The 18,799-nt window shown below is 40.3% G+C and overlaps 1 protein-coding gene across 1 annotated transcript in view; it reads left to right on the top strand.

Moving 5' to 3' along the window:
• The first annotated feature begins 13,079 nt into the window (after window positions 1–13,079).
• Window positions 13,080–18,799, top strand: part of LOC142108932 (vomeronasal type-2 receptor 26-like) — a 94,141-nt gene continuing 88,421 nt past the window's right edge. The window contains exon 1 of the mRNA XM_075192909.1: window positions 13,080–13,380. Within this exon, the coding sequence (XP_075049010.1) occupies window positions 13,080–13,380 (301 nt within the window). The remainder of the gene's footprint in view (window positions 13,381–18,799) is intronic.

Raw genomic sequence — 18,799 nt, 5'->3', positions numbered from 1 at the left:
ATTCTCAGTCTTCCCAGGCCTCCTCACCAACTTCAGAGGATTCACGGTCCCATGGTAGGTCTGGTGTGGGGGGCTCTGAGTCCTGTTGCTGGGTATCAGGGGTATCGGGTGGTGCATCACTTCTCAAGGGCCTTTGCAGGTGCCACAGAGGGTTCCGAGCATTTCATGTATGGTGCCGTTCCCCCACAGAAGGAGCAACTGTGTCAGAGGTATCCCTGACTGCTTCATTTAACTTCCCTTCTATACCAGTGCTCGTCCCTCTGGGTTTTGGAAGGTCAGCTCTGGGTTTTCCTGATTCGACCTGGGATGGTGTGCCTGTGTCTCGGCATGGTGGTCCTTTGTCATGTGACTCTAGGAGTAACTTTCCTTTTTTGGCAGGAGTGTCAGCAGTCCCTGGTTTGTCAGTTGATGTGTCATTTAGCCACGGTAGTCGTGCTGTGGCGACTTTTTCTGTGGAGTCTCTGGTGTCTGGCTCAGATGGTGGTTCTGTACAGATGGGTGAGCATGATATTGTTTCTTTACCTCATGTTTTGCCCGCTTTGTCCGATTGTCATAGCGGAGTCGGTGGGGAGGCCAGTTATAAAACTTACCATAACTGGTTGAGTGGAGCCTATCTTTTTGCAGCTTGCTACCTAGAGTCCTAGCCCCCGGGAATGGATGGACATGCTCAAGTGCATGCACATGGTACATGATATGTTCATGTCGCCGAGGCCCTTTATGCTGCGGGCCTATAACGAGTAGTTCCAGGGCAAGTACTATGGTCACCCCCTCTTTATGCTTGGTTTTAAGGATGTGGAGATTTGGCTAAAGGATGGTTGGCGGAGGTCCGCAGTAGTGGCGGGAGAGGCCTGGGATATCCTTTCTTAAAGTCGTCAGGTGCTGCTCCTTAAATATTGCCCACTACTTGTGAAGCGGCGTGTAACAGCTTATACAAGTGTCTGCACTGCGGGGTTGGTCACGCGGGCTGGACCTGCAGCAAATCTGTGAGATGGGGTGGGAATAGGAGCCAGTCTGCTCCAGTTTCTTCAGAAAGCATTTTTCTCGGTTAATGTGGTTAGTTTGTGTCATTGGCTCATCTGCTCCCTATGCAAGTCGTATGCTGTGCTTTTGCGTGCTTACTTGCTGCATAGGTTTCGATTACCATATGTGGGGTCCGTGTAGACTGCAGCTGTCAAGAATTTAAAGTCGGCAATTATATTCCCTGTGGATCTGGCAGATAAGATTAAAATGGAGATTGCACTTTGACAGATGAGCGATCCTTTTCAGGTGCCATCTTTTCGACTTTGTGGTTTTCGACTTTGTGGTTTTCCTGGTGGGCGTGGTTCTCAAGAAGGCGGTGGGGAAGATTCGATCGATTCAGTGCCACTGGGCACGTCTGTCAATGACGTGATACCCGAGCATTTTGTAGTGTGTCCTATCAGTCATTTGAGAACTCTCTAGATATGGTTTGCGGTTTTGGGGATGGGCCTTTTAGGCAAAGATGGATATTGAATCTGTTTTCTGCCTTCTTCCCATTCATCTTGACTTGTTCCAGTTCATGATATTTAAGTTAGCCAATGAGTTTTATGTAGATAGGTGTCTCCCGACGAGAGTTTTTTTATGTACCTTTTTACATTGGTTTGCTTCTGCGGGTACAGGCCACTACGATATTGCCCATTATCTGAACAATTTCCTGGTGGTTGGGCCAATTCAGTCCCCAGCTTGTGCCTAAATGTTGTTTTCTATGGTGGCGCTCTTTTACTCACTTGGTGTGCCCGTGGCTCATTATTAGATGGAGGGTCCCACAACCCATTTGACTTATTTAGGGATTGACACTGACACGGTCTCAGGAATCTGTAGCCTGATGGAGGATAAAGTTAGAAAACGGGCACAGTGCATGCTTGGGCTGTTCAACTTTGCTTGCCGGGTTATCCCCATAGGTGAAGTATTTTGTCTTACGTTGGAGCGGGCGACAGCTGGCTTTACTATGTCCCATTGTTGGATCTCCTTGTTTGCTGAGATCCAGGAGAATTTTCTGGTCCAGGATGTTTTTCTGTAGGACTTTATTGGTGTGCATTCATTGTCCGCGCCCCCGGTGTCCTGCAGGGAGTTGGGTCTCTTTATGGACGCGGCGGGGGCAGTTGGGTGTTTTTATTTTATTTTTGGGGATTGTGACACCATGGCTCAGTAATTGAGTGCGTTCCACCTGGACCTCTAAACTGATCCTTTTGGAACTTTTCTCCAAAGTCGTAGCTGTCAATCTGTGGATGTCCAGGTATTTTGGGAAACAAATCGCTTCCTGGTGTGATAATCTGGGTGTTGTGCGAGCCATTAATTGGTTGTGTGCTGCTTCCCCTCCGGTGATCAGCTTGCTGCGTTAGCTGATTTAGTATTGCTTCACTTTTGACATTAGCTCGCATGATCTCCATGTTCCTGGAGAACAGCCTGGCTGATGCTTTGTTGCAAGGTCATTGGGATAGGCTTAGAGCTTTGGCGGCCCTCATGGGATTTCCTTGTCCTGCTTATATCTGACAGACTGTCAAGCTGGAATAGGAAGTTTGGCGGAGTCATCGCATGCCCCTGCCACTATGCAGAAATACTGCTCTGCCTGGCAGGATGGATCGTATTCCGGGGCTCTGGAACTGGTGATGGTGAAAGTTGGCTTAAGCGCATGATTGCTTTCGTTTCGGCTGGCTATATGGCTGGTAAATCCAAGTCAGCGATATCAGCCTCTCTGGCTGGTACCTACTTTTATTCCAAGCTACATGGTCAGGTGGACTTGGCCAAAAGTTTTGTCATTTCTAGGACATTGTGGGTCTGGGCGATTGAACCCCCATGTCTCCCGGATCAAAGAAGGCTTGTTTTTGATGCAGTGCTGTTAGGTTTGCTGGGGGCAATTGCGGGGGTGGCATGTGATGATTATCAGTGTTTCCAATTTTGCACTGATTTTGGGAACTTTTAAGGTGATCAAATTGATTGCCTCACTCAGGCTTCCTCCTGCTAGTGCAACATATAATGCTCGCTTCTTCCTCAGTGAATTGTAAGGTGCGCAGGTTAAAATCGGATCAGCTTGGTAGCGGACATTGAGTCACGTTGTCTCTTAGGGGTGATTGTTCAGTTTGCCTGGTTGAAGTGATCTTGGAATTTACCCATCTATGGCATAAGGATGTGGTGCTGTGGCTGATGCATATTATTGGGCCCCCATTCACCAGGTACCAGTCCTCTGTGGTTTTTAAGAGCACACTCGGTGTGATGGGTTTGGATAACGCTCAATTTGGCACCAATCATTTTAGATTGGTGCAGCCATGTTCACAGTGGTAGATGGCGCAACTGTCCAGTGCATTAAAACTTAGGCAGGTGGAAGTCGAATGCTTATAGGCGCTATGTGAGGCCTTCTCTTCTTCCCTGATGTTCTTTCCTTGCCCTTTGTTATCTCTCTTTTGTGGTGACACAATGCTTGGGTTGCTTGTTGCTTTTGGAGTCAAGGCCTGAAGGGATTTGCCTAATGTTTCCTCTATATATTGGCTTGATTGGTTATTGGCACCACAATGTCCTATGGTTTTGCCTTCGCTTGTGTCTCCACTCTCCCTTTTATTTCCTTTTTCTTTTCTCTCTTTCTGCTCTTTGTCCTTTACCTCCTTTTGTGCTTGCTTTTTTTGTGATCTTTTTATGTTACTGTGGTTTTCAGACATTTTGGCTCACTGTCGTTTTCTGTGTTGGCCGCCCAAGGTCGTTTTTCAATTCCCCTTTATCCTTGTTTTTTATATGTGGAGTCCCTGCTCCTCTACCGTATTTTCATGCCACTCTATATTTGATTAACTCTTTGTTGGTTCTTCTTTCCTGCCTTGCAGCACATTGGATCCTGCTGTGGAACTGGATGCTGTTCCACTCAGCTGTTTTGCATCGGGCAGCTAGAGACACCTCCTCATTCCCAGGGCATGTAGTGGTTTATTGTTTGGGTTGGAGCAGTTTGCGTTGGCCTGGGCTGTAGGGGCTCCTATCTGCAGTAATATCCAGGTGATGGTTGCCCCATATATTGGTACATCATAGAGGGGGGTAATATGATTTTGCAGATTCAATCCAATCTGGCTTGGGTCTATGCATTATGCCCTGACCTTCTGCTATGCTGGTCCGAGATAGTTTCCAGGATGGTAGTGAGGTCCTTTCCCGTAGGGCGCATTAGAGAAGAAGTTAGGAGGAAAGTAAATTCTGTGGTGGCCAGGTTTATACACTCTCTAGGTGGCTTGAAGATTAAGTACCTGTTGAATAGATTTCAAAGTTCTTGACTTTATCGCAGGATGGGGTTCATTTGACAGATGAAGGTCTGGGTTTGTTTATTGGGGAATTTTATAGTAGTTTAGTGAGTGTGGGTATAGGTATGGTGGCGGGCCTCGGTTCTTGAAGGATTTGGACGTGGACGGAAAACACTGTGCAGTCAATGGCTAATGATTGGTGGGCGCACATTACTTTGGTTTGGGCATACTGAATCTGTTTCCCTTCAAAGAGTCGTCTATACAGTAACTTTGGTGAAATTACCGCCCTTGTAGGTTGGCTTGTGGTTGCACTCCTTTCAGTCCAGAGGGGTTGCGGGTTTTGGATGTCCCGGGATTCTGAATCCCCCGGTGAAGGTGAAGGATGATATGTGCACCCAGGTGAAAATGTTATCTACGTTGTTTGATATACAAAGGGTAGTTTACCCACATTGGGATATCCAGTTTTGGGGCCTTGCTGCACTGCCTGATGTCTTCTCTTCTACCATACAGATTTTTGGTACTAAAATAAACTCCTTTATTTTGCCACAATTACGTCTGGTGTCAATTATTCTGAGGTAAATGTTAAGAGGGTAAGAGAGGTTATGTAAGATAGGAATATGAACCATTAAGCATTTTAAAACTGAGGGCTGAATTAAGCACAAGGTAAAATAAAAGCTGAGGTTGTGTTCATAGCTAAGTTGTACCTCTCTAAAGGGTTAAAAATCTGGCAAGCGATGGTGGTACTCTCATTGTTAGTGTCACTGGGGGACGGCCAAGAGTCAGTTTATAAAGTCATGGGTAGAGAAGAAATCTGTATCTAGGATCCATCACATTGCCCTCCCACCCTCCCTGGTCTGGAAGGATCTTTGGCACCCGGAGCTGGATTTTGTGAAGCATTCTATTTTTGTGCCATTTCTTTCTCTTTTTCTGACGGTTCCTGGTCTGGCTTAGAGTTCGGATTTTTTTGAGGTCTCTTTTTCAGACGGTTCCTGGTCTGGCTTAGAGTTCGGATTTTTTTGAGGTCCTAGATAGTTCTTTTGTTTGCAAGAAACACTGTGCAGTCTACACCCAATGATTGGTGAGCACACATTACTTTGTTTTCGCATTTCTGAACCCGTTTCTCTTTGAAGAGTTGGCTATAGTTTCAGTACAAATGCAACCATTTTAGGTTGACTTGTGTTTGTGCTCCTTTCAGCCCAGAGGGGCTGCAGGTCCTGGATAGCCAAGGATAATTGATCTCATGGTGAAGGTGAAGGACGATATGTGCGCCCAGGTGAAAATACTACCCAAGTTGTTTGATATCCAAAGGGTAGTTGACCTGCGTTGGTATATCCGGTTTTGGGGTCTTGCCACATTGCCTGATGTTTCTCTTCCACCGTACAATTTTTTGATGCGAAAATAAACTCCATTATTTTGCCACAATTACATCTGGTGTAATTTATTCTAAGGTAAATATTAAGAGGGTAAGAGAGATTATGTAAGATAAGAACATCAACTGCTAAATATTTTAAGACCTATTCTGCAAGGTGCATTTCCCCATGTGTCCCAAATTTCCAGGACAGTCACCAATTTTTCATTACCAAGGGCCTGATACATTAAGGATCTTAAATTAAGAAATATGTTATTTAAGTCTCCTGGACAAAACCATATTACAATGCAAGGGGTGAAAATTAGTTTTCTGTTTTGCACATAAGTTAAATACTGACTGTTTTTTAATGTAGCACACAAATACTTGATAGCTTATTTGTACACTGAAATTCAAAGTTGATATTTGTGTGCTACATGAAAAAACAGTCAGTATTTAACTTATGTGCAAAACAGAAAACTAATTTTCACCCCTTGCATTGTAACATGGTTTTGTCCAGGAGACTTAAATAACATATTTCTTAATTTAAGATCCTTAATGAATCAGGCCCCAAATCTTTAGCCAAATGTGCCTTTTTCTCATTATTCAGTCTTCTGTTGTTCCCAAATTAACAGGGTAAGTGAGAATGTATTTAAAACTCTGATTTTTTCCTATTTGATGCAATAAAAGAAGAATGGTATTTGTGTTACAGTTCACATTGTCTTCAAGTCCTTTAAGTTTCTTATTTATATGTATTTCAAAATTATGAGAGTTATGGCAACTTCTGGCCCTGTTTCAATAAAATGTAGGTGTCATGTTATTGGCAAACTAAACTTAAATGATGACTAGTTCCACCCAACTATAAATGTTTTTTAACATAACATTGTGCTAGTTTAATATTAACAATAATGATACAATGTTGTTCATATGTTATTGAATAATATACACAACTGCTATGTGTTTTATACAGATAAGCTATGCAACTTTGGACCCTGCTCTAAGTGATAAAGTTGAATTTCCATCTTTTTACCGTACAGTACCAAATGACTATTTCCAATATAAGGCACTAATACAGTTGATTCAATATTTTGGATGGTCCTGGGTTGGCATTTTGGTTTCAGATAATGAATCTGGCATAAAACTCAGCCAATTCCTTCAGAAAGCGTTCCTACAAATTGGTTACTGCATTGCATTCTTAGAATTTATCCCTGAACGTAAAGCTATGGCTATGGAAGAAACCAAAATGCAAAGAATTATTCAAAGTTTAAGCAGTTCTTCAGCCAATGTTGTTATACTTTATGGTGACTATGAATACATGATTACAGTGCATATTACATTGTACATGTTACCTATTAAGCAGAAGATGTGGATTATCTCTTGTCAATGGGAGGTTTTTTCTGACTTTTTCTATTATTTTCTAACTTTTGAACCTTTTAATGGAAGCCTTGGATTGAGCATTTATAGCCACAAAATCCCAGGGTTTGAAAACTTTGTGTTAGAGTTAAACCCTGAATATTATCCAAATGATATTTTCCTCAATATTGTATGGGAAAAGCTATTTTCCTGTGATCCACAAAACGTCAATTGTACTGACAATAAGATTCAGGATACAGAGATACCAAACAAATACAGATTTTTTTCACATTACAGCTATAGTATATATAATGCTGTGTATGCAGTAGCTCACGCATTGCAATCAATATATGAAAATACAAAAGAGAAAAATAGATTTCTGGAGGGCATTCACACTTGGACTGTAAGTTATAGGAAAATAAATAGTAATTATAATACAATACATAGATTGATCAGCTATGTGTTTATACATGGATGGCACTTACAGTGTACCATAATACAATGTGATGGAAAAGCGCAAAGTGCTGTTATAGACTGAACCATGTTGAATGCAGGAACCTCACAGTATATAGATGACACCAGAATCTTGCCCAACGGTTCCACAAGAAATTCACATCAATAACTAATACTGCTGTTAATGTTTTGTTGCTTGAGTGATTAGATGTTATAATGGCCTCAGACACTTCAAATTTCAAGTCTCCAAAAATTATACTGTTTTAAAGCTCATGATTTCTAACCAGAGTTAAACATTCAGAGTTAAAAAGTAGCCATTCAGAATGCATCACATGAACTTACTCTGTATGTCAATATCTACTCCTTCAAGGCAATGTTGCCATTTTAGTGTACAGTATGACAGATACAGATCGTGTTACTCTGGCAATACTATCATATGTATCAATTTTGAATGATACTTCCTGTGAAGATATGTGGGTCATTTTAATCATTCAGCTGACCACAAAGGAAAATATACTTATTAACAACATATGATATACATGTTAGCACAGCAGTGGCGAGATCTTACGTGAAAAGCAAGCAGTTATTGTCTCACTTTTCAAACTCCTTAGAACACAAGGGGGTAAATATATTAATGTCCGGATTCTTCAACTCTGGCGTGTTCAGCGTCTTCGGCGATTAAATTTAAAGCGGCGCTGCATTGTAAAGGGAAGTTTTCCTTTACAATGCAGCGCCACTTTAAATTTAATTGCCGAAGACGCTGAACACGCCGGAGTTGAAGAATCCGGACATTAATACATTAACCCCCAGGACTGCATACAATATCAGGGGGGAAAGGGGATTGGGGGCAAATGTATAAAGCTGCGATTTTTTTTAGCAAAATCACCGCAAATCGCGAGACATAACCGGCGATTTTAGTCCCCAAGTTGCCATATGTATTAAGTAGTGATTTTTAGTCTGATCTTCAAAATCAATGTTGTTCTCTGCAACGATTTCAAAATCGCCCGAGTTTAGCAAATTCGTCTGTTTAGTAAACTCGCCCGTGTTTAGTTTAAAATCGCCATTTCCAAGCCAATACTCATTTCTGATTGGTTTAAAGTTTTACATGCATGACTTGAGCAATTTTAACCTCACTAACAATATTAAAAGCAACCGACTTCCTTATATAAGTTGATAACGGTTTCAGGAGCATAAAGAGAGCAGGTGACAGTTTAGGAGAGAGTTTGTGTGTTAAGGAGTGTTAAAAGTGATTTTTGTGTGTTTTTTTTTGTGGCTTAGTTGATTTAATTTCTCTTGTTTGTCTTATTGTCTGTGTGTTTATTAATATTTATTTTTTGATGAATGTTTTTTTTTTTTTGCTGTGTACTGTATTTCCCCTGTCCTTGGTTTGTGAGTATATTTGTTTGTTGTTTTGTATTTCTCCTGTGTTTTATTTGTGTCTATTTGTTTTTTGCTTTGTCTTTCCCCTGTGTGTTCTTTGTCTGTCATCATAGTGAGAGGCAGGAGCAGCGAGGGGGCTAGGGAGCGTGGGGAGGAGGAGAGAGAGGAGCTAGGAGGTGAGGAGGAAAAGAAGAAAGAGGCAGGACCTTCTGTAAATACAAAGAACAACCAGCTCAAATATTGCCACCAGAAAATGTACCAATAAAAAATAAATAGACAGTAAAAACCAAACCAGCATGAGAATCACAAATCTAATTTATTAGAAAAAGAGCAAAGCTCTAAATTACAGATGAATAGCACTAGTATATATATAAAATATACCACTGAAAGGCAATTATGTAAATAGGCAACTAAACATGAACATGGATATGCCTTCATTTACATGTACATACATCCAATATACATATACTTTAGACAATATGAAATATACCTGTATAACACCAATAAAATCAAAACTTGAATTTGATCAGAGAAATATCCAATATAAAATCACCAGTAGGAACTATATAGATCCAGACTGCAAACCACACTGCATAGTATTTAGGTATTTAGGGAACTTATTCCCACATCTAGATGTCCAGAAACCTTATATATAAATATGCAGTCAAATGAAGAAACCAACTAAGGCAATTTTCCTTGGCAATATGTAAATACTCACAAACTTCCCGCTGGAAAACGGAACACACAGAAACGCACATTGCGTATGGTAGTTATAGATTGTAAGGAATATATGATTAGAATGATATTGACTGTGTAGTGTAAATAGACTAGTTTAAACTGGATTCTGGGAGGGAAAATCGAAGTGCATCCGCTGGAGAGCTGACCCCCACCTGTGGATATTTTCGTTTGAACTGGCCTAGGACCTGCATTACACTGGACCCTCCTGTAACCTGGACCTATAGAAGCAAGCCAAATCATCTGTATTGTTTTCTCTGTATCAATGAGTGTATATATACAGCTCCCTGGGACCAGCTAAGACAGTGTACTCTGACCACAGTCTTCTGGACTGAAGGACTGTCTCGCTGAATCCAGCAGAGAGCGCAGCGTATGTATGTATGTATGTATGTATATGGTATCATAGACAAGAAAAGATTGGTCAGCGCTCCCTATTCCTTTAGTGTATGTGGTAGGTTGCTGCCTACAGGGGTAATGCTAAAGGGAAGTTCCAACCCTTGAACGGAGGATAAGTAGACACAAAATATAACCCCTAGGCGCAAGAAGAAAAAGACAGATAGGTAAATGCTGGTGCAAAAGGTGTATTAAACAAATGGACTTATCCACATCATCACCACGCAGCCAGCAGCCGTACACTGCATCGCGGGACTTCACAGGCGTTACTATAGAAGGCTGCAAAAGGTAACACCCCCCTACATCTGGGTAAGTGTCATTACCTTCTTCTCAACTGCGGGATTTCCTGTGATGGATGCAGCATTGCTTCATTTCGGAACTGACACTCGTTCTCATTAGTGGATCATTACAAGTTTATTTGACTGATCCTACTGTGACTTTGAAATATGGACACTCGTTCTTTGGAGTGGGTACCATCAGTGCATTAACCATAGCCATTGTGCCATCATACCTCCTGTACCATTTATCAGTGTTCTAGGATCTATGGACTGAGTCCATTTAACATTCAGATCCTTCACTGCGTACATGCTCCTTCACCATAGAACTCTGTACATCCCCCTTGGTGGATACTCATATTGGACATTATCTGCATGATTCTTTATTCTCTTGCATCCAGGTATCCGGGTATATTACTCTAGTACTGCATGTTAATTTGACTGTGTTCTACCTTTATATTGGTATTGCTGTTTAACCTTATATTGGTTACGCCTTCCAGATTCATATTGCCTGCACACTTGCCACAATATCCATTTGTTTAATACACCTTTTGCTCCAGCATTTACCTGTCTGTCTTTTTCTTCTTGCGCCTAGGGGTTATATTTTGTGTCTACTCATGTATTTGGTATTGGCTGTATTATACTTATTTATTGAACTGCTAAACTTTTGCTTTTTGTAAAATAAATTGCCTGTGCTTTGGAACCACACAAATCGCTTAGACAATGCTTACTGTAAAACGATGAAATTACGTTAATAGCGTATATATATTTTTATTTTAATTTCATTTTTTATTTTTTATTTTAAAAGGGATTTTTTACAATATTTATTTCTATTTTATTATGTGATTTTTGAATATATTTTACATTTTAATCTTTGGGTACCTATATTATGTATAGGTTGATAACTCTGAGCCATGATAAGATTCTCATAAGTGGTTAATTTGCCAATCAATAACTGACCAATTAGGAGAAAGCTTAAGCTTTATATAGATGGACTTTTTAGAAACTAATACACTGCTTTGAAAAAGTCTGCTGCGGCCGGACGAAACGTGTCAGCAAACTCAATATACCTCCAGTGGTAATCCGAAAGACCGTTTATCTGCTGTTAAACCTGCAAGGAACTTGTTCACATAGTAACCTTTGAGAGGCTGCCTTTGTATTTGGACAGAAGAACATTCGGGTGCGCACACACATCACGTGACCGCCGTTTACTCTGGATTTTTCCAGCGGGGAGTCCGTGAGTTTTTACATATTGCCAAGGAAAATTGCCTTAGTTGGTTTCTTCATTTGACTGCATATTTGTATATAAGGTTTCTGGACATCTAGATGTGGGAATAAGTTCCCTAAATACCTAAATACTATGCAGTGTGGTTTGCAGTCTGGATCTATATAGTTACTACTGGTGATTTTATATTGGATATTTCTCTGATCCAATTCAAGTTTTGATTTTATTGGTGTTATACAGGTATATTTCATATTGTCTAAAGCAGGGTTGGCCCAGCACACCCAGCACGCCTGTAAATGTGGCCCAGAAGGAGTTTTGGTTGTGACAAGGGGGCAGCGCTGTTAATGGAAAAAAAAATCCTGCAAAAAAAAGAAAAGAAAATACTTACCTTGCGGTCATGCGGTCACGTCAGCTGGTACTCCGGCTCCCTCCCTTGTCTCCTCCTCCGTGCGGTGCTCGCAGTGAATGTCGGGCATGATGTCATCACGCCCAACATCCATTGCGGAGCGCAGCCCAGAGGAGTCACCCGCGCGAGAAGAACAATCAGCAGCACAGAATTGGAGAAAAGAAGAGAAGAGGACAGGAGAACAAGCCGATTAAAAGGTAAGTTAAGGGGGATTTTTTTTATTATTTCAAGGGACGCTGACCAGTGAATAAAAGTCACCTGGTCCTGGAGCATCATGGACCTTTTCTCCCTGCTTCATACTTCTACTTGTAATACTAATGGGGCATTATATATTATTCTCTTTGGCCCATTATAAGTTGTTATCCCTTAACTAACATAGTGGTGTAATTAGCAAAACAGGTCACAATTTGGGGTCACAGTGGTGTATATGTCAGGTACCGCAGGCCTGGTCAGGGCACCCTGATATACAATGCCTGGCTTAAATGCACTTTATTGATATTGCATTGAAACAATACAAAAAGTGATTATAGTATAATAACTACAGAGGATTTTTTGAACAGGGCAATTAAAGGTAAGTATAGGGGGATTTGAAAAAAAAGTGATATATATATATATATATATATATATATATATCACTTTTTTTCTCCTATATATATGTTAACTATGTTTTCTATGGTTTTTTTGGATGATCAGCTATCGTTATTGTTAGTGTATCTTATGTGTGGCCCAAACCAACTCGTCGTCTTACAATGTGGCCCAGGGAAGCTAAAAGGTTGGACACCCCTGGTCTAAAGTATATGTATATTGGGTCATTTTGACCATTTCTATGTATATGCAATATACATGTAGCATATCCATGTTCATGTTTAGTTGCCTATTTACATAATTGCCTTTTAGTGGTATATTTTATATATATATATATATATATATATATATATATATATATATATATATATATACTAGTACTATTCATCTGTATTTAGAGCTTTGCTCTTTTTATTATAAATTAGATTTGTGATTCTCATGCTGGTTTGATTTTTACTGTCTATTTATTTTTTATTGATACATTTTCTTTGCGCTGGTTGTTTTTTGTATTTATCCTGATTGTTGTGGGTGTGCCGATACCCAATTCAGCTGCAGTTTTATATCACACACATATATATATTTAGCAAATATCTAGCCCCTGATATATTTTTCTTTAGGATCTTCTGTAAGCAAAACAAAGTCCGGGCGCAATGTGCACTTCAGTTTTGAGGAAAATTGTGCCCGCTTTCAAAATGTAATGCCGGTGTATGAGCGCATATTGTGGAGCCGAGCTGCAAAGACCACGTTTGCTCGCAAAAAACAGCTGTGGTCACAATTGTGTGATGCAGTGAATGCGGTGGGCCCCCTTAAGCGTTCAATTGAAAGTTTCCGCAAATATACAGAGCCAAAGGAAAGATGGCAGAGGAGAGAAGAGCAGCCCACTGTGGTGATGATCTACACGTCATATGAGGAGGACTTTAAGCAGCTGATCCTAATTGAGCTCCTCAAGGGGATTAATGTGCAGGACACAGACAGACCGGTGTCACAACCTAAGGCTGGTAAGTAATGTATAAAGTAACTTATTTTATTCCTTTATGGTTAAACAATAATGCAACATCATGCAAATGTAATATTTTTCAGCACATTGAAAGTCTTTGCCTGAAATTGGTTAATTTATGTACCAATCTGTACTAATGTAATATAAGCTTGCAGTCTATGCTGTCATTGTATAATGTGTAAACATTAGTTTTTTTTCAGGTTTAAGTGAAATATGGTAAATGCATTTCTCCTGTCAATGATTACTAAATGTTTTTTTTTTTTTTTTTTTTTAAAGAAACATCACAAGCCCATGAATCAAGTGGCACAATTGGGGACACATAAGATATTGAGGCACCAGACATCCAAGGTTGACATTTATGTGACCCTGAAATCAGTGCCAGACGTCACTGAAGTGCAGCAGCGTGCAGAGTCTGTACCACCAGCCTCTCCTGCAAATCCCCCACCATGCTAAGGACAACAGCCATCTGTCCCTAATTTGGCACAAGCTGTACAGCAATTTTGTGATGTGCAGGGTAACTTGGTTACCTTCCACCAGGTCTCTCTGAGGGGGATCCAAAGGCAGCTTAACAGAGGCTTTCGCTATTTTTGGAGCATTCAGGACATTCAAATGTGATTGTGTACCAGTATGGAAAGGATTGACAGCTCGTTGGTGCAGATGAACACTGACGTAAACAATCTTACTGGGGCAGTCCGTGAGTCGTCCTTCAATTTAGAGGCTATTTGTGGGCAAATAATGGCACGAGCACCGGTGCCCTCATCGTCAGGTGGTAGCAGTCAGACCACTTCCCAACCACTTCTTTGCCCAGTACTCCATTGCATAGCAGTCACCAGAGCCCGCATGAAAGAAAAAAAAAAAAAAAAAAATATTATTTGGTTTTATGGCAAAGTGCCTTTTTTGATTTAGCAACAAAGACTATTATTTCTGTTTATTTGCATTTATTTAGTTAATATTTTCTTTCTTTATGCAACTTGTGTTGTTTACTTGGGTAATTTGGGTGCACTTATTATATTGTTTTAACATTCAGTAATGCCTAAATTATTATTTGAAAAAAACATACATATACCCATAAAATAAGGTTAATGGTGTTTACGTATGATGTTCATAATGGTGTTGGTTTTACAATAATAGGTAATAATTAAAAACAAGGTTACTGGTAATTACACAATAATTACACTTATTTTAAAACTACTCTCACCCGAAAAATAAGTATGGATGATCCTCTGTGACCTGACTCCCCCGCTCTGTATTTTGAACATCAGCTGCTGGAATGAGCTCACCTGGTTCATTACTGTATATTGCCGGTGTTAGGGGTATACTTTGGTTTAGGTCAAATTATGCAGCATACAGCACCACACCATATCAGCCACCTTGACTGGGACCCTGTCAGATGTATCAAGGCACATGAATGTGGACTTCTAAAGGCAAGTTTTTTCATCCCTCAATGACAGTGGTGTCATAAACCAGGATAGACACCCATATCCAGAATCACTTACAATTAAACATAAATACAAGTAGATGATTGCAAACGCACATGAAAACACAAAACACCAAAAAAAACAAAAAAACACGTGGCCTGCGCAGCCTAAAAGGTGCCGCTGCTGTGGTTGTTCCTTTCTCCCTGTTGGTGCTGACTCCAAAATCAGATATTGCTCCAAAACACTCAACAAGACTTTTCCTACCATGTTTGAACATGGCACCCTCAGAGTAATGGGCATTTAGGTCCCTTTTTATAGGCTTCATTAGCATGCACACACAAATGGATGATGTTTGCTAATCATGCCTATAAAATGCAGCGTCTTTTAGTGCAACAAAATGTTGTTTAAATGGTCACCCCATCTGTAAATATTGGTAAAAGTGTATGAGTGTTGCCACATCATACAAATATAATTATTGGCCCACTGGTGATGAAAGAGTAGGCTACTGTATTTAAATAAAACTTTAAAAAAAACCTTACGTATAATGTATAGGGAAATATGGGTTACTAATTTCTTATTAAAAAAAATAGTTCCCCGTAAAAAAATTCATTAATTTTTGCCCCTCTAAAAGACAAAAAATGCTTTATTGAAACTTACATCGTGCCTCCTGTTATATTAACATTGGCCAGCAGGGGAGGGCTACTAAATTGCGTTGCTGGAAAGGTCAGCACCAATATAACAGACATTAAAATTTCTACATCTAACAATACAACATACAGCCTCAGGACCCGGTGGCTCTATAAAGTATAAATCATATGATTTTTTTTTAAAAAAAACCGTGGTGTCCATCCCTCTAAAGACCATTAACCCTAGTGCTGCCAGCCAACTGCTGGCTGTATGGAAATGTAGGGTCTGTTATTTTATTCAAGCAGTTTTCTGGTGGATTTCAAAATGGGAGTCCTTTGGACCTGAAGAACTGAAGATATTTTCCCTGGATTATTTGGAATACAAATTATTTTGGTCAACTCCATGGACCCTTTGTGAAATATAATTTATTTTGACATGGTTTACAAGTCTATTTGGATTGCAAGCTTCTATGAACAGAAGAAGACATCTGTTGGTGAGTATTTGTTTTTTTTTTATTTTTAATAAATAGATGTGTATTATCGAGGGTGTTGTTTGCAATTTTATTATTTTTATTAAAGTAATGTTGTAGTAATAAGGGTGTTGTGATTTATTTATCATTTTTCTTTGTGGTACTACAGGTCGCAACAAGCCATGGGTGTCAGAGCATATTGACTTGTGGTGCCCTGGCTGACTTCAGCATACAGGTGCTTGTAGTTCTACAAGCACCAGCATGTTCAGACTGTTAATGGCAGCCATCTGGCTGGGACTTGTAGTTCCACAAACATAAATGGTGTTTTATTTATTTTTACTACTTTCTTGCACTGTTATTACCCTGCGCCCACCCTCCCAGGGGTGTAGGAAGAGCCATAGTACTTTCAGCACTGGGTTGGTTCTTCCTATAGGGGGGCCCTCATGATTTTTTGAGGACCCTACACCCTAGGGTATCCAGCCCAGTGCTGAACAACCTGGTGTTGGTTGTCATTATGGCAGGGGGACCCCCTGCCGCGGGTCCCCCTGCTATAGTATCACCTACCCCGCTGGTTTGCCTAGTGCTGATTACATGGAAACCAGGGGGACACAACGCATTTTTTTCCCTGATTTCCACACAACCAGCAGTAGGCTGGCAGCTCTAGCGTTAATAGTCTTTAGAGGGGGAACAGCACACTTTTTTTCAAAAAAATTGTAAATCATCTGATTATAGAGCCACCGGGTCCTGCAGCTGTGTAGCCCAGCAGTGTAACAGTGATGTTTGCTAATCTCACATTTAGAAAGCAGCGTGTTGTGTCTGGTGATTTGGAATTCAAACTCGGGCGAGTTTGCAAAATTGCAGCTTCATACATTTGGAGATTTGTATACCTAGATTGGGAAAAAGTCGGGACCGTGATTTGTAGCGGACAATTTTGAAAGAAACACATGTCTAGCATCAAATTGCCGATTATTACATTAACGAGTTTAAACTCGCCTGAGAAAATTGCTGGAAATCCAAAAACGCACCTTGATTCATTAATACCTGGGAGTCTGATTCACATTTGGATGTAAGTCCATTTGTGTGCCATATTTTTCGTGAAGTAGCTCTGCATATGCTCGGAAACAGACCTTATGCCAATGAACGCAATTGCATGAAATTCATGTCTGAGCGCAAATGACACTTATGACCGCCTACAACTTTAAGGGCAGAACAGGGGAGGGATTAACACCTGCAATGTACAGTAAGGGCATGCCAACAGCATGCCAGTGCAGATGTGCCAAATGATAGTTATGACTGTCAAACTTAAAAATTAAACTTTCTTTTAAAAACTATACATACGCATGTCACTAGCTAGAACAGAACATGTGTGTGCAGGGAAGATATCAAAATGCTAGGTGGGTAATCTCCGCTTCCCAATGCGATATAGGAATTTGCTACCTCTAAGGGAATAAGGAGAGGGGGAGAAGGGTTGCCAACCTCCTGACTGGTAACAAAAGAAAGTAGTGATTGCCAGGGCGCAGAAAATGTGATGGTAATGTGGCCAGAGCCTTGTAGAGATGAATAAGATTTAAGGGTAAATGTATCCAGTGGTACTGATATTATCAGTGCTGATAACACCAACACCGACTTGATAGTCAAAATATGCCCGAACGTGACTTCACCGACAGTTAAAACATTCAGACTTATCCAACTGTGTTCTCCAACATCCCGATCAGAAGTAATAATGGCACTGTGTTTTTACATCAATGGTGACTGCATTATTGACATTTTTAAAGTGGCAATTCCGGCTGTCATGTAAGGTAAGTGTCACTGTTAGGGTTAGGGTTAGGGATCTTGTTAGAGATAGGGTTAGGGTTAGGAATCGGGTTAAGGTTAGGGTTAGGATTAGGCATCGGGTTAGAAATCGTCAGCCGGAGTTGCCGTTTTAAAACTTCTAATATGGCAGTCACCAATTTCATTGACGTAAAAACGCAGTTACGTTATTACTTCTGATCGGGATGTTGGGGAGCACAGTCGGATAGTTTTCTTGCAATATTAAGGTAAGTCTGCATTTTATTCATCTCTGTGAAGTCACGTTTGGGCATATTTTGTCTATCAACTCGGTAATTAGTACTCAACCCAATGTTTCAAGGTGCGATTTGGCATTTTCCGCATTTTTCTCCGCAAGTTTAAAGTCGCCGATGTATGAAAGGGCGAGTTGATAGTAAAAAATTAGTAAAGTGAGTTTTTCAAAATCGCTATTCTGTAAATCACTACAAATCGCCATTCCAGCGTTTTCCCACTCTAGTAATACAGGTTGCCATATGTATGAAGCTGCAATCACCGTGATTTCAGCCTTAAAATTGCCAGAATCAACACGCTGCGGTGGATAGGTGAGATTAGCAAACACATCAGCTATCCAATACTGCCCAATGTTAACCTAACATAAGGTACAATACAATGAATGACCTAAGTTTTACAATTTAAAATTGTGTCCCTTTTTTTTGGTGTTTACAAGTTGCTTTTTTTTTAAAAAAAAAAATAGTTTTTCTGCTTTAATTTTTCTAAGCTTACAAGATTGGATCCATTACAGATGAAGACCACAGATATTGGTGAGTATTTCAGGAGTGTTCTATTTTTAATAGATTGATTGATAAAACAAAATGTATGGTTTATTTTGATTTTGTATTGGTGCACTACAAGTCCCAGCTGGCCCTGACAGCCAAGGGTGCTTTATATAGGCATGATTAGCAAACACATCAGTCATTGGTCTATGCAGGCTAATGATGACTATAAAAAGGGCCCCAAATGACCATTACTCTGAGGGTGACTGAAAATGGAGCTGATAGGAAATTTGTTGTTGGATGTTTTGGTGCAACATCAGATTTTGGAGTCAGCACAGAGAGGGAGAGAGGAACGTCCCCAGC

Source organism: Mixophyes fleayi, chromosome 12 (assembly GCF_038048845.1).
Source record: "Mixophyes fleayi isolate aMixFle1 chromosome 12, aMixFle1.hap1, whole genome shotgun sequence".
NCBI lineage: Eukaryota > Metazoa > Chordata > Amphibia > Anura > Limnodynastidae > Mixophyes > Mixophyes fleayi.
Note: the sequence above shows the minus strand (reverse complement) of the source record. Positions and strands in the feature narration are given on the sequence as shown.